General features: G+C 33.9%; 1 protein-coding gene across 32 annotated transcripts in view; it reads right to left on the bottom strand.

The window, feature by feature from the left end:
- Positions 1 to 25,111, bottom strand: part of SOX5 (SRY-box transcription factor 5) — a 1,034,770-nt gene that overhangs the window by 70,919 nt on the left and 938,740 nt on the right. For all 32 annotated transcript variants that reach the window (XM_035258425.3, XM_078339089.1, XM_078339088.1 and 29 more), the window contains one exon: positions 1,802 to 1,948. In XM_035258425.3, the coding sequence (XP_035114316.1) occupies positions 1,802 to 1,948 (147 nt within the window). The remainder of the gene's footprint in view (positions 1 to 1,801; positions 1,949 to 25,111) is intronic.

The following is a 25,111-nucleotide window of genomic DNA, read 5'->3' as shown; positions in this document are numbered from 1 at the left end:
TAAGAAAAAAAATCTATCAGCCATTTAAAAGTGAGCTACATATCCTAAAATCATAAAGCGAAATGTCTTGATGTAAAGCCTCATTATGAAACATGATGTGAAATTACATCAGTAAATCAAGGAAAAAAACAGAGAATAATATCTTACAGATGGATCTGTGTGTGACAATGACTATGTTGCTACAGCTATTTATTTTATCAAAACTACATTTTTTATAGGTAATATATTAAAACTTCCAGCCCACAGAAACACTAAAATTATCACTGCTTTAAAATTAAATTTATTTAATAAATGTTAAAATTATTTGCAAGTTTTTAAAACTTATGCTGTTGCGATTATAAAGAAGAGCAGACCAGACCTTAAATATACATTAAGCACAGAAGATGGATGGTCCATTAAACAGCTGAAATAGATCTTCAAAGTGGCATATGTATATTCCTATTGTCAATGTAGTATATACAATAATTTTCATTATATATTTCTATATACTGTTGGAAAATAATGGTCTAAGGTCCTTGTCCAGGTTAAGTTATATTCCCCAAAATATTTTTCTTTTAATAATATGGAAAAGGACTGGGAAGTTCTGGGAAGATGGAGGCTGGAGTGTCCTTTTCCAAATGATTGACTGATCCTTTCTCCTTACTGATTCACTCTCTGGAACATACAATAACTCTGAAAGACATCCTGACAGGGCCATCAGAGTACTAGAGAAAGATTTTTTTTAGGGTTCTTGTATTTTTCTCTTTTAATATTTTCTAATCCTTTTCTCTGCATATTTTAACGATTTTGACTATTCTTACCCTGTTATACCTTAGACATTTCAACATGGCATTCATGGGAGGGCAAACAGAAGCAATTTTCTAGGTAATTCAGGAAAAAAATATTTTGCAGGTAAACTAGCTGTGTCAGCTTTTTAATTCTAATATTAATAGAATTAAAATATTTTGTGGTTGCTTTCTAAGTATATTGAGGGAATGTTGCTTTATGATCACTCTTCCTACTTCTTGCATGGAAAACTTAATATACTTATACAATATTATTTAAGCAAGATCTTAATATAAATACAGACTTAAAATAATTTTTTCACTCCTTTTAGGCCAAGAAACATACATTATTTGACTTTTACCTGATCCTTTTCCATGTGTTCTAATGTTTTCTTAGCTTCAAAAACAAAACTACTTCAAAATAGCCTTCCTTCTGACACTACTATTATCTTCATTTCCTTACATGATAATTTCACTGGGAGGTGATTTATCTAAAATTATATCTATACTGTACCACATTATAACAGTTACAGATATTTTCTAAAACACTTTCTGTAGGTCCTAATTCTACTCATTTTTTAAGGTCTATTTCAGTTGTCCCTTCTCTGGCAAACTCCTGCTGGGATCTCTCACTGAAGATAATCTCTGCCACCCAATATAACTTCCAATGTACTTTATCTGTAACTTTTTATAAAATTTATTTTGTATCATAGGATATGGTTATTCGGCTATTTTTATAAATATCTACATAATCAGACTGTAAGCTCCTTGGGTACAAGATGCCCATATGATAATCTTTTTTATCTCTCACATTTTCTACTATAGTTATCCATACATGCATATTGAATAAGTGAATAAATGACTAAATAAATGTATGCAGATAAGTTTACATGCACACCTGCTGCCCTTACTTGATTCTTACCTCCTTATACACCCAGAGTTTAACCAGGCTGCTGGCATATAATAGACATTTAATAAATACCATTGAATGAAAAATAAAACTAAGTGGCAAGACAGTGGCTTCTTCAAAAGGGTACCTTGCTTTTGGGTGGTGGGCTGTTTGTGCTCTTGTCTGTGTGAATGCTGGTAGGAGATACAGCAGCACCAAGGTTGCCTTGGGGTATGCCTGGCAGCTTCCCTCCTGGAGATACCTGCATTGCAGCTAGCTGGGCAGCATATAACTGCTACAAAAGAAAAAAAGAGAGAGGGGGGAGAAAGAATACTATGAATAATAAAATAAACACACCTTTTAGAAAGTACATATATTCAGATGTGGTATTTTTTCTATGGGCATTTTATTTGGTGCATTGGAATATTTAAAGCAAGAAACTGTCACCTCAGCTTTCATTACTTTTTGGGGGAGAAAAGACAGATATCACATTTAAGTGATCTCATCTTCAGTATGTCCAGGGACTCAAAGCAAATAACAGCCATCCATATTTACTTTATTCCAATGTCTATGGAAGGCAAGTATAACATATTATCTAATTAAGAGCTTTTTATATTCTACTTTAAATTTACATAGTGTAAGGATGCTTCATATACACAGTAATTTTCTTACTGTCCATATTGGTTCAAGCCCTGTATGCCTCTTTCTTTGATTTCTTGAAATGGGCACCCGAAACAATTTTTCTGAGGATTAGGTGGATAGAAACACAGAAAAGGCAATGAAAGGCAATGAAAAAAAAAAACACTTGAAAAACATCTTTTCAGTCTAACTACATTCATAAAAATTAACCGGATGCTTGCAAAAGTTCATTTTACTTCATTATATAAATACAGACAAATCTCAAATTACCTTGAGGTTTAAGGTTTTAAAGAAATCTGTCTAAAACATATATTCTTCCAGTAAGTCATTACTTCATAGTTCTTATTAAATAAGCAATAAAAACAGTCCAAGTCGTTAATAAAAGAAAAATTTTACTTTGATAATTATAGCCATATATTATCCTAAAATAAGGCAGTTGCTTTAAATTCAAATATTACATCAAGTATTGAGATTATTATTCTTTTCATCTTCCTTTCACACCTGGTTAAAATTTTAAGTAACTACATAAGAAAATAATTATTAAATAAATATATATTCATATTATTAAATATTATACATTTATTATTAAATATACAAATTTTACATGCACACACACATTACAGTTTCTTATTTCTCATTTGTCTTGAGATTCCACAGATAGTGTTTACAATGCAAGCTCGAATTTCTATAAAGAAGCAAGAAAAAAACCTCTCAAAAAAAGCAAGAAAAAAACTCCACATAGTTATCTGGATTATCTCAATTTTTTTTTTCTGAAAGAGAAATTCCAAAGGACAAAATTGCTCATGGTAAGCCACAGATCCTGATAAGCAGTGTCTCTCTATAAATAAAATAATGAATACTGAAGACAGCACATATTTACATGAAAATACACATAAGTCTCCAGATAATATAACCTAAATAAAAAGACATTAAAATTATCGATAAAAATTATGGCTTATTTTTATGCAAAGTAATATAAAATATATTCCAGAGAAAAATTTAAAAACCAGAAAAATAATTTTGTATTATTAATAATTGTGTCATAAGGTTTTTATGTGTTGGAATAATTATATCTTTCCTATCCCTGCCAATTAGAAAAAATAAAAATTGTCTTCAATCACATAAACATTAAAAGAATAATTTACTTCAAAAATGAAGACTTGAGAGTTTAATATTTAAAGAAAAACTATCAGAATCGATCCATTTCCTACACCTGTGTTAAAAATCTATGCATTATATCCTGCAATATAAAAATCACATTTTTTCTGTCATCATTCTAAACTACTTACAAAGTCTTTAAGAAAATAACCAGTTATCCTAGGATATCACTTTACATATTAAAACTCTGTCCAGTAGAATGCATGTACTCATAATGAATTTTAAAAATACATGTATTTTCACAAATTAACTAGAAAACTATATTACATTTTGTGGATTTCATATTGTATTGTATATTGCATTCTTATCTTTAAAAATGACTTCACTCTATATTATTACTTGATGATAAAAATTCCTATTACTGATATACACTAAAAATGAGATTATTTTATAATTACTAATGACATGAAACATTATAATATCTGTGGGTAAAGGAAATGTGAATAAAACAGTCATTCAAAATTTAATTTTGATTCTTTGAAATACTGACAAAATTATTGGTTATTTGTGTTATTAAAATATTTAAATAGCTTAACCAAGTATTCATTAAAGGTGATTTAATATTTAAATATTAGGTACCACAGACAGTCATAATTTCAAAAGAAATATAAGAACTACTATTAAAAATACAGTATAAAAACTCTAAAATACTTTATTGAATCAAAGGACTTAAAGTTGGAGATGACACATATTTGGAAATAAAAGACACACATATTCTTTCCTCATTCAAATAAATGTACTTTTACCCTTTTAAATATGGAATTAAGGTGTATCTGAGTTAAAATGTCCTAAAAGAAATGGTTTGAGTTGAAAGTGAAGAAACATTTGTAAAGGAGACAGATAAATATGCTAATATTTCTATAATAACAGTATCATATCATTTGCCTTGCTTGTATTTCTACGGAATACAGAGACTTAATGTAATTTATGATGAGATTTTCATGAGGCTGCATTCAGTTTGAGAATGGTTAACATTAGGGTGCTTTTCTCTCCCCCAAATTGCCCATATTCCCTTTTTCATATTTAGCTTCTGTGCAAAAGGACAAATTTTAAAATTACTCTTCCCCAACTGTGATCAGTTTCCCACTATTTCTACATCATTGCATTTTCTACCAAGCATATCAAATATTCCTGGTTTACCAAGGTATTGAAGCACATCTGTTGTTATATATTTTTTTTCTTAAAAGTTTCATTGTAATACAAAAGCAAAATTGACCCTTGTCCTAGAGAATTTAACATACTTTGAGTATGCATAGATAAAATCAATCAGGAATTTTAATACTGCTGGATTCTAACTTGGCCATTCACAAGTTAATACAAAAGTTCAGTAAACTTAAAGAAGCTGACAATAATTCTTCTACCTGTTTATATGCGTAAGAGTGGATAATTTTCTTAAAATGCTACTGTGACTTATTTTAAATCAAACTTTCAAAAAATTATGCTCCTTTTTCTATCTATTAAAATATGTGTAGTGATTGATTTTAAAACAAAGAAGTCAAGAAATGATGAACAGTTTCCTTCTTTTATCAAATGTTCTTGAAGCAAAATTAAGCCTAATAAAAGGTGTCTGCCCTAAGAGAAGTCTATAGTCACAGAATCATTGGTTGATCTTGTAGAGTGGGAAGGGGCATAAAATCTAGTGAGTATTAGAAGGGCACCAGCACTTTAAAGGATGGAGTAACAGGCACTGGAGAACGATATAACCCACTTATGTTTGTGTGCATGCATGCATGTATGTATGTATGTATGCATGTCTTAAAGATAAAATCTGGTTAACATCTTTCTTTAAACAATGACAGATAAAACTCTAAGTTGAACATAACGTATATTATGATGAACGCACTTTTATGATAGTGAAGTTGTTTAAAATATCAGAAACAAACAGATGACACTAAACAAACCGATGATATTAAACATAAAAGACTGAGCTGACCCAGGTTCGGTGGCTCGCACCTGTAATCTCAGTACTTTGGGAGGCAGAGGCAGAAGGGTTGCTTGAGCCCAGGAGTTTGAGGCCAACCTGGGCAACACAGCAAACACAGTGAGACTTTGTCTCCAAAAAACGAAACAAAACAAAATAAAATGTCAGAGCTGAAAAAGAAAACAGAGAGCACTAATTTCATTAGTTTAACCAGACTCACAGTATTTTAGCCTTGCAGAATAACTTGACTCTTACCCTGAAACTAATGTGTCAGGGATTGGATGTGATCTCTAAAACTTCACTACTCATCAGAGCTTTCCAGTCTTTCTATTACTTAAAATCTTGCATTCTTATTCTCTTTTACTACCCCATACCTATACCTCCTTTAGACAAGGAGTTTTTAAGGAAACAATTACAAATGCTTAGGTTAGAATCTATTCTTCATTACTTCATGTATTCCTGGTACTCAAAGTTCATATATATTTCATACACATATATATAAATATAAGCAACTCTCATTTTTGTCCCGAATTGCTCTATAATCTAGATTTTTGTCTCTTCAACATTTTAAGCTCCTTTAAGGACCACGGTTTCCACTTCTAGTGGAAGAGTTAAAAAGCAAGAGCTTTGGACATAGGCAGAACTGAATTCTAATCGCAGCTCTTAAGCCATGTGACCTTGGGCAACTTCTCTGAGTCACAATTCCTTAATCTGTAAATTCAGGGATAAATGAAACCGACCTTATAAAGGTACAGTGAGACAGAAATCACATGATGTGTACAAAACACTTAGGAAAGCGCATGGTAAAGAATGCCTGATCAATAAATAAGTTATAATTATTAACGGATTAATTACACAAAGTAAGAACCTAGGCAATATATATGTGCTGACTCTGGACTGTTATTGGTAAAGTAGAGGAAAAAGAAAGTGTACAAACATAGTTGCTGCCTTAAGTCAAGACGGAGAAACAGAAAACAGTGAGATTGTAAGTGACTGTAACTGTATGCCACTATCAAAGGTGTTAAGAGAGAAGAAATGCATCAGTGCATTCAGGTATGTTCGTAGAAGAGATGGTGTTAAAGTGGACCCAAAAGAAAGAGATGGCATTCTAGGAAGGGAGCACAATTAAAAGAAAGGCATGAGAGCAGGAATGAGCTGGTTGCTGCAAAGAAAATGTAGAGATTGGTGTAAAACAGTGAGTGGTTGAAAGGACAGTTAACATAGCCATGTTAGAGGAAAACAACATTAGTTTTGAGGCTACATGTACCTTATGTAGGCTTCTGAAACATAAGCAAAGGAGTTTTAATTGAATATGTAGTAAGAGAAAGCCAGTGACGGTTTGAGAGCAACGATGTTTTTAGGTAGGATACCAATAAGACATAAATGTCAGCTATGAGGTTATCAACATTTAACAGTGATAATTATGATCATAAGAAGCTGAGTTGCAGTAAGAGTTGTGAAATGAAGATGGAAAAAGTAATTTCAAGTTGATAACATACTGGGCACATAAAAATTGCCAATTAACTTGGGAAAAGAAAAGAGAAACAGTGGAACAGGATGATAATAAAATTTATATAAAGTCTTCATAAGTATGTAAGTATTCTCACCTATCATCTATTCTCATTTGTGTATAGTCATTATATTATCTTTTTAAGAAAGCCAAAACATGTATACGAAATTTTCTTTTCTTTCTTTCTTTCTTACTTGACAAAGGAAGAATTAATTTACACAGAGAGGTTTTCCCTTAATGGCTTGATCCATTCAGTCATGGACTGCCCACTGCCCCTCAGGTATAGCTCATTAAAACACTTTTAAAAAACTATCCACAGTGTGATGTTCTCCACCACCAACAACATCAGCTTGAATCGCATCTAACTGACTTAAGTCTAAGCAGTAGTTTTTCTTATAACATGCGCACCAAAGCACCACTGGGCAGCTGGTTGGCAGTTCATTAACAGGCATGCTTTCTGCTCATCTACAATGGCCCAGTATGGGGCCAGAAAAGGTATGGTAGGATAACAGATATTTTAACTTGTACTAATTAATAGTTGCTATTTTGGGAAAAGATAGTATAATTGTATTTGAATGACAAGGCTTTTATGCTATAACTAGACTCAATAGTGTTAATCAATCGTGCTTTCAAACCAAGATACCCATAAAAAGACCTTAAACAAGTACTTTTCAGTGCTAGGAGTAGAGAAATTCTATAAACAGCTTATTTAAATTCTAAGCTAGACTATTTCATTAATTCCTCGAGGTGGTAAATTCTTGCCACTTTTCAGTAATAGCTTACTTTCCCCAAATTGCTAAAAACACAACTTCTCCCACTGACTACTAGCCCACTGTCTAACTGCCATCTGGAGTATTTTGATTCAGTGCATTAGGCACTGACAAAAATATCTATCAAGATTTGTTGCCCCAAACCATTTACTGACCAGTAAACTCCTTGAAGGCAGAGATTATACCTCTGTTAATCAATGCTTTATCAGAAAATTTTAGTAACAAGGAAAAGTAGAATTGAACAAATACAGAAATTGACTAGGTAAAATAATATTATTAATATGGCTCTCTTGTACATATTTGATATATTTCTTAATGATGGCTATACATGAAACAAATTTTTAAAATCAGAAATAAATGCGTCATGCTTGTACAGTTTGAAGAATTAGAAAGAAAGCCTCATTAGCAATATAGAAAATTCACATTCATTCACTCATTTCATTTACTTGAGAGAAAAATATGAATTTAAATCATATCAGCATAAGAACAAAAGAGATTGTAATACCCCCATTGTAGTCATAATTGTAACAGTAACTAAACATCTATTTGCAAAATAAACACCAAAAATGGGTGAAGATTATCTGAAAAAAGTTAAAAGTATCTTTTCAAAAGACAACAGAACCAGGAGTTGAAGCATATGGATAGTCTGAAATATTTTGGAAAAGACAGATGACAAATGCCTTCTTTCTGATAAATAAATATACATAATTAACTTGCTGAACCTTAAATGTTTGTTATTTAGAAAGTAAAAGATATTTAGTAGGAGTTATGGTTGCTTGTAGGTGTAAGCTGTTTTGGGGGGATCCTTTCAGTTTGCTCAAAGTTTAATTTTCTATTTTTAAAAATTATTATTTGACCAATCTCTCCTCAGTCCCCTTTACCCCTTACCCTGGTATTTTACTCTCTACTTCCATGAGTTTGACTGTTTTAGATTCTACAGTTAAATGAGATCACATGATATTTGTCTTTCTGTGCCTTGCTTACTTCACTTAATATAATGTCCTTCAGGTTTCACAAGTAACAGGATTTTATTTCTTTTCAAGGCTGAAAAGTATTCCATTGAGTGTGTGTATATATGTATATATACAAATATATATCTCACATTTGCGTTATCCATTCTTCCACTGATGGACAATAAGGTTGATTCCATGCCTTGGTTATTGTAAATAACGCTGCAATCAACATTGGAGCACAGATAACTCTTCAACATGCTGATTTCATTTCCTTTGGATATATGCCCAGAAGCGGGATTGCTGAATCTTTTTCATTTTAACTGGGATCTTTCAACAGGTCTCCCTTTTGTGTGCCCAGGCAATCTGGATAAAGGCACAGGAGGCGGAGATGATGCCATATACAGCCACTTACCCAGGAGCCAGCAGCATATGACAGTGTATGGTTGATCCAACTATTTTCCCTTACTTGAGATGTGGATTAGGAGATGGAGATACTTCTAGCTTATTGTGAAGACAGTGCAAGATAAGTTATGTCCACGATCCTCTCTCTAGCCGTATCCTCCCCTTTTCATCCTCCCTACATTTCTTCTCCCCAAATCACCAACTTCATTAAACTTCATAGAAGAGCTGGGCACAGAAGACATTTAAATTTTTTTTAAAAAAGAACATTAAGATTACAACTGAAGTATATGTCTTTCTTAAATACTGTATGATAAAACATACTGATTCCTAAATCTGTGAACTTTTTACACTGTCACTGTCTGAATGGAGAGTGTTACTGTCTGAATGGAGAGTGCCACTGTCTGAATGGAGAGCATGCATACCATTTAATACTGTTTTTGTGAAATTGTTTAAAATTATTTTCACAAGTATTATCCTTTTCTCCAAGTGTAATCTCATCTCAAACCCCAGTATATAAAACAGAGAAAGATATATGGCATAAATGAATATAAATAAATTTTTACATATTTTAATGTTTTATTGATACACATTAGATGTACATATTTTGAGGGTATTGTGATAATTTAAGATATTCATATAATCAAGTCAGGTAATTGAGATTTTTAAGTATTTAATAAAATGAGACCAATGAGATTGTTTAGTTTATCCCAAGAGTTTAAGTAGGTATAAAGAAAAAGTTGTCATTGTTTATCATCCTCAGCGATAAAGTCCTCACTCGAAAATAAACAACAGTCACTTCTAAAATTACACATAAACAGACATATAGACTTATATCTTCTAAAAGAACATTACAGAGCTAAAATCTTGCTAATTAATAGCACCTTCCAGGTCAAATATACATATGAAAATGATTTCTTTTCTAGGGTTTGAAATGTGGCAAGAACAGTTAACATACATACAATGTGTTAAATATTTGGAATGGAGATTTAAAAATATATGTTATCTATTATGATTTAAAAAGTAGTTGAATATGAACTGTTAAATTTAAATAAAACCTAAAAAAATATATACTAGATATATTTGATGGGAAAGTATTTATCTCTTCTTTCTTTTCCTGTTTTTAAGAGGAGGAACAGGGAATATCATTTGTGAGGAAAAATTCAGAAAGCAATTTCAAGGCTCCATAAGTGTTATCTTTATAGCTTAATTTCAGCTTCTTAATGTAACTTAAATGTGGAGTTTAAAGAAACTAATGTACTGGAGAAATCTTTCAAAACATAGCAGCATGTTTCAATGTGAATAAATTTACTTTGCACATTATTTTTCATAATGTTTTTTCACAGAAAATTATCATAGCAACTTGACTTTAAACATGGACTTTCCCTAACATTGTCAGCATTTCTTTTGTATGTTCTTCAAGTGCATTGCATGAAAACCAGGATAGATCTTAAATATACTGAATACCAGGACAAAAGTACAAATAGGAACTTACATGTCAAATGTATAAAAATTCATAATTTCTAAGAGAAGTTAATGAATTATCCAACTAAACATGTTCATTCTCCCATCTTGACAAACCTATTTTCAAAATGACCTGGATGAAAATCAAAAGATATACTGCTTCACAGCCATTAGGATGGCTACTATCAAACACACACACACACACACACACACACACACACACACACACACAATAACAAATGCCGGCAAGGATCTGAAGGGACTGAAAACTTGTATATTCTGGTGGGACTGTGCAATGCTGCTGCCACTGTTAAAAATAATATGGTGGTTCCTCAAACAATTAATGATAGAATTATTAGATAACCTGGCAATTTTACTTTTGGTAATATACCAAAAAGAATTGAAAGAAGGATCTCGAAAAGATTATCTGTACACCCATGTTCATAGCAGACTTACTCACAATAGCCCACAGGTAGAAACAACTCAAATGTCCATTGATCGATGAATGGGTAAACAAAATGTGCCATATACATACAATGAGATATTTTCAACCTAGAAAGGAATGAAATTCTGGCACATGCTACAACATGGATAAACTTTAAAGGTATTATGCTATGCTAAGCAAATAAGCCACTCACAAAACAACACATATAGTATGATTCCACTCATATGAATAACCTAAAAATTAAATTTGTAGAGACAGAAAGCAGAATGGTGGTTGTCAGGGGCTCAGGGGAGGGAGGAATAGGAAGTTAGTGTTTAATGACTAGGGACCTTCATTTTGGAAATCTGGAGGACACGCGTGAATTTAAAATTCTTGGTCTCCTTGCAGCTCCATGTTAAAACCTGGTGTCATAAGGACAGCAGGTTTGGGCCTGCACCTGTGTCCCTGCTCTTCCCACCCCAGCTCCATTCAAGAGACAAGGAGTGGCTTCTGTCCTAAATAGGCTCATTGTCTTGACTTTGACTGACTGGTAAAGAGCTTCTGAAGTGGGGGCCAGGATCTGATATGGTTGCAATTCGGCTACATATATCTTCAAGGAAGTGCAGGATGAAGTTAGAATGCAAGAATATTCCAGGCAGAAGGAACATAACATGAAAATCCATAAAGTTAACCTTCAAATCAACGTATGATATATGTTTATTGGCATTTAAGACTTTTCTGTACACAACAGAAGACTTTCTTCTCCCCTTTTAAAATAAAGTAACAGGTTCCTTCTACTTTTCCTTGACCAGATGTGAGGTAAAGTTTTCTACAGACCCCACTACTGGCAATGCTGGCAGAGACTGCAGAAAAAGAGATCTGGTTTCTTTCACTTAGCATAACATTTTTGAATTTGCTCCATGGTGTAACATGTATCAGTAGTTTGTTATTGTATTGTCGAAAAGCATTTCTTTACATGGATGTATAGTATTTGTTTATCCATTTATCTAGTTGATGGACAGTTGGATGATTGTTTTCCAATTTTCCAATGAATAATCCTGCTATGAACATTCATGTGCAAGTCTTTGTGTGTTTTCATTTCTTCTGCTTGTCCTAGTATTGAATTTGTTGAGTAATATGGTAAATTTATGTCTACTTTTTAAGGAAATTGCCAAACTTTTCCAAAGCGGCCAAACCACCTTTCATGAGTGTTCTGGTTTCTCTATATTTTCATCAATACTTGGTATTGTTTGTCTTTTTAACTGTTTTTGCAGGTGTGAAGTGGTATCCCATTGTAGTTTTAATTTGCATTTTTCTAATGATGTTGAGCATTTTTTCATATGCTTATTAGACTTTCCTATATTATTTGGTGAAATATGCATTCAGATCTATTTTTTTTAAATAAGCTGTCTTATTGAGTTGTAAGAATTACTTACATATTTGAATTTTCTTTAATTATAAATTTTTAAATTTTAGGTCCAGGGATACATTTGTGGGTTTGCTATATAGGTAAACTTGTGTTGGGGGGATTGTTGTACAGATTATTTTGTCACGCAGATATTAAGCCTAGTGCCGAATTGTTATTTTTTCTACTCTTCTCCTTCTTCCCACCCTCCACTTTCAAGTAGTCCCCAGTCTCTGTTGTTCTCTTCATGACCAAAAGTTCTTATCATTTAAGCTCTCACTTATAGGTGAGAACGTGCAGTATTTGGTTTTCTGTTCCTGTGCTAGTTTGCTAACGATAATGGCCTCCAGTTCCATTTATGTTCCTGCAAAAGATATGATCTTGTTCTTTCTTATGCCTGTATAGTATTCCATGGTGCATATGTACCACATTTATCCAATTTATACTTCTTCAGGTATATACCCAATAATGGGATTGTATTTATACTCTGTATTGTATTTTAAAAATGGAGCTGTCTTATTATTGAGTTGTAAGAGTTCTTTATATATTTGAATTTGACTTTAAAGGGTAAAACTTTTCAGAGAGACTGTTCAAGAGTCCAGCTTAATAGTACTACATAGCTATTATCAAAATATGCATAATAATAAACAATATAATAGTGAAAAAGGATAATACAAATAGTTTCCTCTCAAATTAATTTTTTATATACTTACACAAAAAGTAATGTTTTATTCTTTAATTTTCAAAACTCCTGATAGAGGAGAAGTACAATGAGGGTTCTAAAGGGAAATGTGTTCTTTGTATCCATCGAGGAATACTGGGCATGACAAGTAGGACTCTGAACATTGATGACTTTCATTCATCACTAAGGTGACTCCTGGAAAAAGTGAAGAGTAGATAAGGCTGACAGCCAGCTCTCAGGACTGAGACTCCTGGTCAAACCTGAGGGGAAAAGGACAGGAGTAGGGAATAAAAGGGAAGAGTTCTCGGCTAACCTGCTAGTGGTTAACCCTCAGACGTGGATGGAGGCTGAGAGTGTGAAATATTTCTCCTGTTGCTTCCCCAGTTCCATCACAGATCATGGGGGAAAAGTGATTGGGGAAAGGTGCCTAGAGGAAGGTGAGAAGGGTTGTTACTTAATTTCCAGTCTCATCCCAATTGGGGAAGAATTCATCCTGAAGGGAGTTAAGGAAGGGTATACTAAGGACTAGAATCACTGGGAGGAGCAACTTCACATACATACAATGTGAGTTATTTAGAATCTTTTGTACTTGGACACAACTTCTAATGAAACTTGATGGCAAGAAAAAAATGTATTACAGTGAAAGAATGAACAAACTTAGACTTACTACAGATTTGTCTATATGAAGGAGATCTAATAGTCATTATGTAAATGGAGCATAATTTAAAAAGCAATCAAGTTGTAGTTGTTGGGAATATAAGGGTCTGAGTATCAGGTCAAAGGCCTCCAAAGGCTGGACAGTTAGTTGGTATCACCAGAGGTTAGTGACTGGGTGCTGAGGCTCAAGCCTGTAATCCCAGCACTTTGAGAGGCCAAGGTGGAAGGATCACTTGAGGGCCAGAGTTTGAGACAAGCCTAGGCAACATAGTAAAACCCTATCTCAACAAAAATTTAAAAATAAAATAAAATTAGCTGCACCTAATGACATGTGCAGTCCTAGTTACTTAGAAGGCTAAGACAGGAGGATTGCCTGAACCCAGGATTTCAAGGCTGCAGTGAGCTGTGATTGTGGCACTGCACTACAGGCCCGGGCAATAGAACGAGACTCTGTCTCACATGTGTGCGTGCGCGCGCGCGCGCACACACACACACACACACACACACACACACACACACACACACAAGATGGCGGAGGATAAACCATGAGGAGAAAAATGTTACCAACTTCGGAAATGAAATGTTCTGCCTTCAGAGAAAACGGGTGAGCCACTGGGAAGCATGCGAGGTGAAACAGGGGGCTTGCTGGCATGGGCTCCAAGGCATAAATTATTATTATGGCCCACACCTCCTTGAAAATATCACTCTTGACTGATATAACTTGGAAAAGTTTGGATACGAAAGTAAATAATCACACCTGGCTATAGTTTGGTTTTTACTATTAAAAAGCTATAGTAAATACTTGCACAAAAGCTAAAATATAATTTACTTAAAGCTGCTATCACCAAATATTAATAAGAGATAGACAATCTTAATTTTTCTCTTCCAAATTCAGTCTTACTCAGTGTGATACTTGGATGGAATATGGAGCTATCAATGATGAGTGGAGTGTTAGGAGGGTGTGAAGACAGCATCCTGCTAAAAATTAAAGATGCATTTGAACTTACTTAAATCTTAAGACCTTTTTCACAGGTGTAATGCTCTCATGCTGTTTCTGTCATACTGCAGATACTAAAGTCTATAAATAAGAAATACTTCAAATGCACTGAGTTTGAAAGGCTTTCTTCATTTTATTACACACCAATAAATCTTAAATAGCTACAAAAAAACATTTCAACTTTTATAATTGAAGCAGTTCCTCAAAGAAAGAGATATATTTTGCAAGAGTCATGTAAGAACACCCTAACCGATAGTTTCTCTCTCTTTCCCTCACTCCCTCCCTGTATTTCTACTCCATAAGCCATCTTCATGTACTGCACAGTAATCCATTACAATATGTTCCAACATCTGCCTCCCCATATGATGTATGACCTATGCGATTGACCCTTTTTATGCCGCTCCAGACTTGCTGTTCATTACTGTGGGAGGATGAACACTCTGCATCTATTCCTGAGGTCACCAACCAGTAAATACATCTCCATTTGGCAAGGTAAGAAGGACACTGGCTGGAAGGCTCTTCAAATCTCTTTATGTATCATTGATTATGCTTATATCTTTAATTAGTTTAATTTAGGGAAAAAATATTGCTGAAGTTCCCTTAAAAGCAACAGTAAGAAGAGAATGCTTGTTCACCAGAAGAAAAATTTCCGTTGTTACCAAATTTCATCATTTAATTTTGGGATTATAGAATTATCAGAAAGAGTTTTAAAGTAAACACTTGTCTTTGGCTACGTTCATAATTGTCAAGTCACTGTTCAATGTATCCCCATAGATTAAGGGGTAGTAATCAAACATTTTTTTTTTTTTTGAGACGGAGTTTCACTCTTGTTGCCCAGGCTGGAGTACAACGGCATGATCTCCGCTCACTGAAACCTCTGCCTCCCAGGTTCAAGCGATTCTCCTGCCTCAGCCTACCTAGTAGCTGGGATTACAGGTGCCTGCCACCCCACCCAGCTAATTTTCAAACCATTTTTAAATAGCATTCTAGCTCAAAATAAAGAGAATTTGAGTCATTTCATATTAAATCAGGCTATATATTATTTTGTATGAAAACATACCTCTAGAGTACATTCTTGCAGGATGCTTGTAAATACTTGAAACATATAGGGGGAGGAAGTACAAGGATCATGATTTTCTCCATGCCTATGATATGTTAATCATTTTGCCAGAAGCTTGCATACTATCTCAGGAATCACTGTAACAACTTTGTGAGTTTAGTGAGAAAAACAAAGGATCACAGTGGTTCAGTAACTTGCCAAAGGTTAAACAACTGGTAGTATCAGCAGTCTAAGTAACCCTGAAATTCCCCTGTGAAGTAATGCTACTATGTGAAAATGCTTTCCAAATAAACATTACCTGATTAAATTCATCTCTTCTGCAGTGGGATAGAGGTGGAATCCCCCACCTGCTAGCCACTGAAAAAAGGAATTTCCCCTGAACTCTGAGTCTAAAATAATAGTTTCCAAGGCCAAGGGTTAAAGGCTTCAAGAGTGAAAGACTTCTTCAATCGGTAGTAACAGAACTCTACTCTCCCTGAAGGAAGCACAAAGTCACTTAAGTTTGCTATTATTGTTGTTGTTTTGTTTTGCTGTTATTACTGACAAACAACACATATGAGAGGTTTTAAAAAGAACTTCTTCCTATGAATTTCCCCCTCTTACTTTTTTCTTCCTCCTTCCCTCATAAACCTTTAAGAAAGTATCATATATAAATATTAGTTTTGGCTCTTTGAGTATACAAAGTATGCTAAATAAAACTACATTTCAGGGGAAATCTGGACAGAAAATGGTAAAAGCAGCAATAATAATCATAATAGCTGAAGTTTATAGAATATTTACTGTGGGACATGTCCACATCTATCTCTTGGAACCTTCTCAACAGCCTTAGGAAATAGGTATTATTTTTATTTTATGGAACAGGACATTGAGGCCAAGAGAGAGTAAAAGTCATCTGTCCAAAGTCACATTGGTAAGAGAGAAAGCTGAAGTTGGAATGCAAATCTTTTTGACTATTTACACATCTCCTAACTCTTAGCCTACATCTTAGGAATTTCTGGTTATTTTAATATAATAGTAGGGTTTGTGTGCTCTGAAACAAAGAGTTAGACAAACCTGGGAAGGGTATTTCAGAAAGAACTTTTGACTGAGGCTGAGCTTTTCTGATAAGAGCTATAGCACTGGGGATGCAGAACAAGAGAGAAACGTGAAGTGTCCAACAGAAAGTTTTTTCTGGCATCTTTCATCGTTTTACTTCCTTTTGGCTACTGCCAGTAAAAAGGGCTTCAGTTTGGCTTTCTTCTCAAATCTGACACTTATTTTAACCATTTCAATAATTTTAGGAAACAGGGTAATGAAATACAGAGAAAGCTATTATACTTCTTATCTTTTATCATTCATGCTTTTATTCATTGAAAAAAATTATAAAGTACCAGTTTCATTCTAGGTCTTTAGCTCCACAGAGATTACATAGAACAAGAAAGCCATCAATGAAATAATTACACAAAATGAAGGTAAAATTGCAAATGTGCAAAATACTACAAAATAGAAGTATATGGTGCTGTAAGAGCATGCAAGAGAGAGCTATACTACAGGCAGGCAAATCAGAAAGACTTTCCTGTAACTATGAATACTTGGAGGTCAGATGGATGAGCTGATATAATTACAAACATGCAGCAGGAAAAAAGACTGGCAGGAAAACTACGTGCTGGGAGGAAACATGACAAGTTCGTAGTATCAGATAGAAGCCAGTGAGACTCAGTGCAGTGGGAGAGATGTCTATAAAGGTAGATGGGTATATACAGTAATTTCATAAGAGGAATGACAGAATTAGATTTGTATTTCTACAAAATTAGAGATAATATGGAGAATAGATTGGGAGAGTTTGCTTCACCTATGACCCATTTTAACTGAAGCAATATCTACCTAATCACATTTTGACAGATTTAAAATTGATTTAAAATCAAACACAGGTTAAATCTGTATATATGATTTTCAACATTCTGAGCCTCATCTTTATATAAGTATTTGCTCTTTCTTTTATAATTTATATGAAGAATTAATCATATAATACTCTACGCTTTGATTAAATTCATGGTGACCAACCTCAATTTTTCTAGACCATTTGAAAAAGAATCAGAAAGATATAGCAAAAATGAGTCCTTTTCATTACCACAAACACATACAACTCATAAATCAATTAGAATAACAATAACATACTCCAATAGCATCTTGCATTTTCAATTCATTTTTTCTTTCATTAGCTTCTTTGATCACAATAGGCTTCCATTTCAATTGCACAGGACCTATTTCTCATGTACCATCAAAGTAATACAGAGAAACAACTCTTCTGCTCTCCTGCCATAAATTGATTCATTCATTTAATAAGTATTTATTGGGCACTTATTACGTGCCAAGCACTACTCTAAATACTTAGAAAATATCAGTAAATAACTGTCTGCTTTCATGAAAGGATTTTTAAATTTTTTCCCAAGAGGACTTGCAAGAATTTAATCTTTCATTATTTGTCCCATAGTTGTTTAATATTTCTCTATTTGACACTACATATGAGTTATGATTATTATAACTGAGAACTTATATATCCACAATTCTTAACATTTAGAAGTAAATGTTGTTTTCGAGAGAATTAAAGTCATTCTTTAAAGTGTATGTTTGAGGGATACATGCTACAACATGGACGAACCTTGAAAATATTATGCTCAATGACATAAACCAGACACAAAAGGAATAGTGTATGATTGCATTTATATGAGGTACTTAGGATATGCAAATTCATAGAGACAGAAAGTAGAGTAGAGCTTATCAGGGGATGGGGGAAGAAGAAATGAGGAATAGGAAATAATTGTTTAATGGGTACAGAGTTTCTATTCTGCATGATGAAAATGTGCTGGACACAGACAGTGGTGATGGCTATATAACATCATATATAATGCCACCAGAACTGTACACTTAAAAGTGGTTAAAATGTAGATTTTATGTTATACATATTTTACCATAATAAAAAAAGTACACGATGAAGAAGGCATTAGAAAAAAAATCACTCTTTTCCAGGACTACATTAAGCTTTATTTCTCTAAAACGATTTCCTCCTAGTTTATTCCCATGTGTTGGTATATTAACTTAAGAGAACAGGTGCAAAGGGGGGAAGGAATATTGTGATTTTAAAGTAAAAGAAGGTTGGAAATATTAGATACTTTAAAAAACAGTTAATATACTCCCAGCTTTGGAAACAAGTATAAATAGAAGAGGAAAGAGTATCAGATCCTAAATTAACCAAATCCAGTAATGCCTTCTAAGTTAAAGAATGCTCTGAAACAAGAGCTTTGAGATCAACCTACCCTTCACTGATTTTGCAAAAAGCACCATTTGCTAGTCCCACCATAAAAAGTAGTTCTCTCTTCACTTTCCCCTCCTACTCCAAAGCTAGCTTCTTTTTCATATTCAGATGACTGTTTATGAGCTCAATCCTGTTTCAACTGTCACTCTTTACATCAAGAAAAGATAGATGGGACACACCAACCCCAACCTAAATGACCTTTGGATGTGACAAGAGTTTTAGGTCAGCCTTGCTAAATGGAGGCCTTGGTGTATCAAGACATGCCTTGGGGTGAAATTTACAGTGAATTTATTATCTCCCAATGCCCTTTGGACTGCTTCCCACCATCAAACACCATGGCAGCATTTGGAACAGGAAGAAATACATTAACTGGAATCTGATCGTTTTAAAAGGTTACAGCTGCCCAAATATAATTTAATTTCATACTTGCCCTTTGAGGGTTTGGTGTATATTTTCATTTTATGACTGCAAATGATAAAGCTCTTAAGATTCTAGGCAATAAAAAGAGAAAAAAAAGTATTTTAAGGGTTAGAAGTCTATTCAGTTCATACTCAATGAGTGAAGTGACAAATTAGCTTTTTTTTAAAAAATCTAATATTTCTTTTTTTTATTTGGATCATCCCTTATTCCTTTTCTGATCCTACACTTCAGCCCTTGGATGATATCAGTATGTGAATGCCAACTTCAGATCTCAGCGAATTTGAACATAAAAGTGGGTTTTTGTTAAAACGAAGAAATATCCATCTGATTTAAAGTGAAAATATTTCAATACAAGAAACACATATTTTCCAGTAGCATTTTCTCTTCCATAATTGGGAAAATTTACCCATTAAAATATATCAACACTACACCAACTTGTATATCACATTTCCATAAACTTTAATAAAAGATTCACAAAATCCTATTTAAATACTATGCTATATCATCAATTTAATGGGTAAATATTATTACTATTATTTTATTGACAGAAAATAAGAGATATGGGATTGTTAATGCCACAGAATAAATCAGAAAATCAGAAACAAATTCTTGTAAACTCATCCATACATAGTCTATTATTTTAGCCATTAAAGAAAACAAACTTTTGCCACCCCTTTTTTAACTCAATACCTTTTCAGAAGACTTAAAAGTTCTTTAAAGATCAATCCAATAGAGTTTGAGGCAATGCAGACTTTGGATTCAAGAGTAGTAATGAGGAAAACAATATAGTGACACTTTTAACCTATACGGGTCAAATGTAACAAAGTTGTGTTTGTGTGTGTGGAGACTTGCACATACATGCATATGCATTCATCGTTCTTTTTTTTTTTTTTTTTTTTTTAGACGGAGTTTCGCTCGTTACCCAGGCTGGAGTGCAATGGCATCTCAGCTCACCGCAACCTCCTCCTCCTGGGTTCAGGCAATTCTCCTGCCTCAGCCTCCTGAGCAGCTGGGATTACAGGCATGCGCCACCATGCCCAGCTAAGTTTTTGTATTTTTAGTAGAGACAGGGTTTCACCATGTTGACCAGGATGGTCTCGATCTCTTGACCTCGTGATTCACCCACCTCAGCCTCCCAAAGTGCTGGGATTACAGGCTTGAGCCACCGCGCCCAGCCGCATTCATCATTCTTTTATTCAGTCAGCAAAAACATTTTTTGAAAGGTACTGAGTTAGATCCTGTGACGTTTAGGCTTTTAAAAATATTTTAATTATAAAAGAATACTCCTAAATATGAAAGTAGAGACAGAAACATAAAGCATTTAAGTATTATTATAAGACAATATATAAGAGACTTATAAATACTGATGTTTTATTAGCAAATTTTAATTTGATCTTGATGTGTTACTGTGTTAAGTGTTTTGCATGTTGTTCAGCCTGCATAACCATACCATGAGGCAGGAAACATTATTATACTCATTTCTGGATTGTAAGATGTAGCCCAGTAGGTCAGGAAACTTCCCCAAGTCCCAAATCTAGTGGTTACTAAGATGCTCTAAATGGTTAATTAGAAACCGTGTTTATTCATTTACTTGTTCATTTATCCCACTTTCAATCAAGAAATATAAAAGGCCTACCTAAAGTGAGAAATATTGCAAAGCAAATATTATCCAGGAATCAATTCCCAGAAGTTTTATCAAAAAGAATCTTATTCACATTTTTACAAAGAAGATACAAAATTGGCCAATAAACACATAAAAATATATGTAACATCACTAATAATTAATGAAATGCAAACCCAAATCACAATTAGATACCACCTCACAATGATTAGGATAACAATTATAAAAAAAAGAAACAGAATTACCACATGATCCAGAAATTCCACTTTTGGATATATACCAAAAAATGGATTGAAAGCAGGATCTGGAAGAGACATGTGTACATCCAATGTTCACAGCAGCATTCATCATAATAGCCCAAAGGCAGAAATAACTCCAACGCCCATAGATGGATGAATCAATAAACAAACTGTGGTACATAGATACCATGAAATATTATTCAGTCTTAAAAACGTATGGAATTCTAACACACAGTACAACATAGATAAACATTTAAGATATTATGTTAAATAAATAAAATCAGATATGGAAGGCCAAATACTGTATGATTAAGTAATATGAGGTACCTAGAATAGTTAAATTCATACAAAGCGAAGGTAGATTACTGGTTACTCGATGTGAGGAGGTGGCAGAATGAGCAGTTGTTGAGAAAACTACAAAGGGGATAGAGTTCAAGTTTGGGATGATGAAAATGTTCTGGAGACAGGGAGCGATGGTTGCACAACAGTGTAAATGTACGTAATGCCATTGAACTGTGTACTTAAAAATGGTTAATATGGTAAACTTTATGTTAAACATAATTTTACCATAAAAAGAAACCTATAGAGGATTCACAAAATTAGCACAGTTTTAGGTCACAATTAGAAGTTTTAAGACTAAAATTAAAAGCAGAAATTTACCCTAGCAAAATAAGGTGAGGAGTAAATAAACCGAGAAAACCAAGTGCATACTTTCTAGAGCAAATGCTGGACTGAAAGACACCAGACAGAGTTGAAAGCAGTATTACAATGGAGGGACTGAAGAACACCTATTGCAGTGTAAGACACCTGGTTCCTCCCCACTCTCAAACTCCACTAGGTCTTATCAGTTAGTCTTAGACTTTCTCAGGAGGAGACTAGAGAATTGCTTTCTGAGGTTGTCTAGGCAATCAAGAGAATTTTGGGGGTTGATGGATCTGTCGCATATCCTTACAGAGGTGGTGAAAACTCAGAATTGTACATCTAAAAAATATAGCCAATTTTACTGTATGTAATTTTAGCAATTACAAAAAAAAAAAAAGAGAGATACAAATGCAACAAAATAAAAAGAATCTCACTCAACAACTTTGACTTTTAATTCTTAAACATTTTGGCCTTTCTTCCCAAGAAAGAGTTAGAAAGTGGGACTTTGCTACCATTGTAGATTATAAAGGTTTTCTAAAACAATAGATAATTTAGACTGATCCCTATATATATGTATGGTATGCCATATGGGTATAAAGGATGAATAACAAATGTTCGAAGTATGCAGGAGAGCAGGTAGTCAGGGTTCACCATACACCATTTAAGATAATAAGAAAATAATGTACTGATAGTAGACTATTAACTAAGCAAAGTGAAAAGCAATTCTTTACATTTCAGCTGATGCTAAGAAACCAATTGTGCAGTACTTTCTGAGTACAAAAATAATGAGCTGTGCTTCCACCTCTAAGTTTTTCCTTGCCAAGGGAACTCACACTTCCTTCCCAATCTCTGAAACACAGTTTGAAAACATCTCATTCTAATGGGAGAGTGGGTGAAAGTGGGGGCTGTTATTGGTGTTATGGTCTAAATGGAATCCTTTCTCTTTAAAGTTATTTGGCTTTATTAATACAAAGAGATGAAATATGGATGAAAACATTTTAAAGCTTGTATCCTCTAATATCTATGATGTTATCAATTATATTCAGACAGAGCAGTCCCAGATATCTTTTGCTTTGATATCCACCACCCTTGCCACTTGAAATTCTCAATTCCAACTCTTGACTCATGTGCTCATATATCAGTTACTAATAGAATTGTTTAGCCAACAAGCGAATATTTCTTTTTTTTTTTTGAGACAGAATCTCGCCCTGTCACCCAGGCTGGAGTGTCGTGGTGCAATCTCAAGTCATTGCAACCTCCGCCTACCAGGTTCAAGTGATTCTCCTGCCTCAGCCTCCTGAGTAGCTGGGACTATAGGCACGTGCCACCATGCCCGCCTAATTTTTGCATTTTTAGTAGAGACAGGGTTTCACCATGTTGGTTAGGCTGGTCTCGAACTGTTGACCTCGTGATCAATAGGTGGGCACGACCTTGGCTGCCCAAAGTCCTGGGATTACAGGTGTGAGCCACTGTGCCAGGCCTCAAGTAAATATTTCCAAAGAAGACAGTCCTTCCATTATTTCACAACTGTGGGAGAATGAAAGTTAGCCAGAACTTGAAAAAAAAGAGGAGAAAATTATTGAAGAAAATAGTTGAGGGGAAGAAAGAGGTAAAGAGAAATTAACAGAGGGAGATACTTAACATAGATGAAAAAATAAAGAAAAGGACAAAAAGAGAGAAAGAGCGAGAGATAGTCAAGAAAAAGAAACAAAAAGGTTAATATTTGGAAGTCCCTATTTTTAGATCTTTAGGAGCCCTAAGGACCAAAAAAGAATATGGTGTCCATCTAGTTGGCTACGCAATTGAAAATAAAACAGTATTCTGATTACTACTATGAAACTACCTTATGTCCACATTGTTATTTATTTCTTTATTTCTAGATGGTGCTTTTTCATGTGTAAGCATATTCTTAATGTTCTTAATTCCATGGGGATGGAATAAGAATAATTAAAACTTTCTTAATTGGATCTTCAGAGCTAGCTTGATAATATTCAAGGTTCCAGAGCATTTCTTTTAAATGCCTCAAATCAAAACTTGCTTCATCATTCTTCTCCCATGTTTTCCTTGACAGCACATGAATAAATGTATTCATGAATCAGGGAAGTCCACTCACAAGGTGCAGAGGCTCCTTCTGGCGATTTCTGGGCTCCTGGCTACTTTCATTAATGCTACTTTTATCTTATTTTATCCCTTTCTCCATGAGATTTAGGTAGAATAGCTATACTTACAGGTATTTAACAAATAAGAAAAATTGAGTGCTGGGTAGTTTAAAAGACTTGAGAGCAGATTCACACATCACTTCCGAGGCAGATTGAGACTAGAACCCTTAATTCATTTATGCTGGAGGTTGCAATTTTGTGTGTGTGTGAAAGACCAGACTTTGGCAATGACCTTTATCAGTAGGATATAAATACACCCACAAGCATAGCATTCCAATAATGGAACACCAGGCATAAATGGGTTCATTCACTGCTGTATTTTTTAGAGCAATATGGGAGGTTAGAATGGATCATCATAGGTAGGCCAACTATTTTGGTTGTCTTTATAATGCCCTAACTATTCATTCTTGCTTTAAACTGTCTTTATTATGACAAATACTACAAATTTCCAGTAACACAGTGGCTTGCCCTTAAAGAGGAATGTTTGTTCCTTTCACAAATAACTGTCAATGCGATTAAAGCAAAGCTCTATTAACTCTTACGGAACGGAGAAAAAGAGAGAAACAGATTATTTGTATTTTTAGTAAGAACTGAAACATACATATTTGTAATCTGACATACAGAAGAAAGTATTTGTATACTTAAGGGAAATTTTGTTTTCACAAAGACTTTCTGCTTGAGTGAAATATGAGTACTTGGTTCCCAAAGGTGTTGAACCCAAACTTAAATTAAGATGAATTTCTCTATTTGCCTTAAACCTTTATACTGCAGAATATAATTTCTGCATCCAAGAAAGTTACTTGCTAACTTAAAATATGGATAGGCTCTTTTGCCAGTTTTATACCCTTAAATCTAGGAGATAATGATGAATATAACAGCTAATGAGGCTGAATTCTTAAGCTGTGCTGAGTATTTCATGTGTGCCATGTCATTTAATCCTTACAATACTTTTATCATGTAGAAATAACAGTATCCCATTTTACAGGTGAAAACAGAGACTAATAGATATTCAATATTTTGATCAAAGATGCATGCAAATGAAG

Source organism: Callithrix jacchus, chromosome 9, assembly GCF_049354715.1.
Source record: "Callithrix jacchus isolate 240 chromosome 9, calJac240_pri, whole genome shotgun sequence".
Lineage (NCBI taxonomy): Eukaryota > Metazoa > Chordata > Mammalia > Primates > Cebidae > Callithrix > Callithrix jacchus.
The sequence above is the reverse complement of the archived record's forward strand: the minus strand, read 5'-3'. Positions and strand labels throughout refer to the sequence as shown.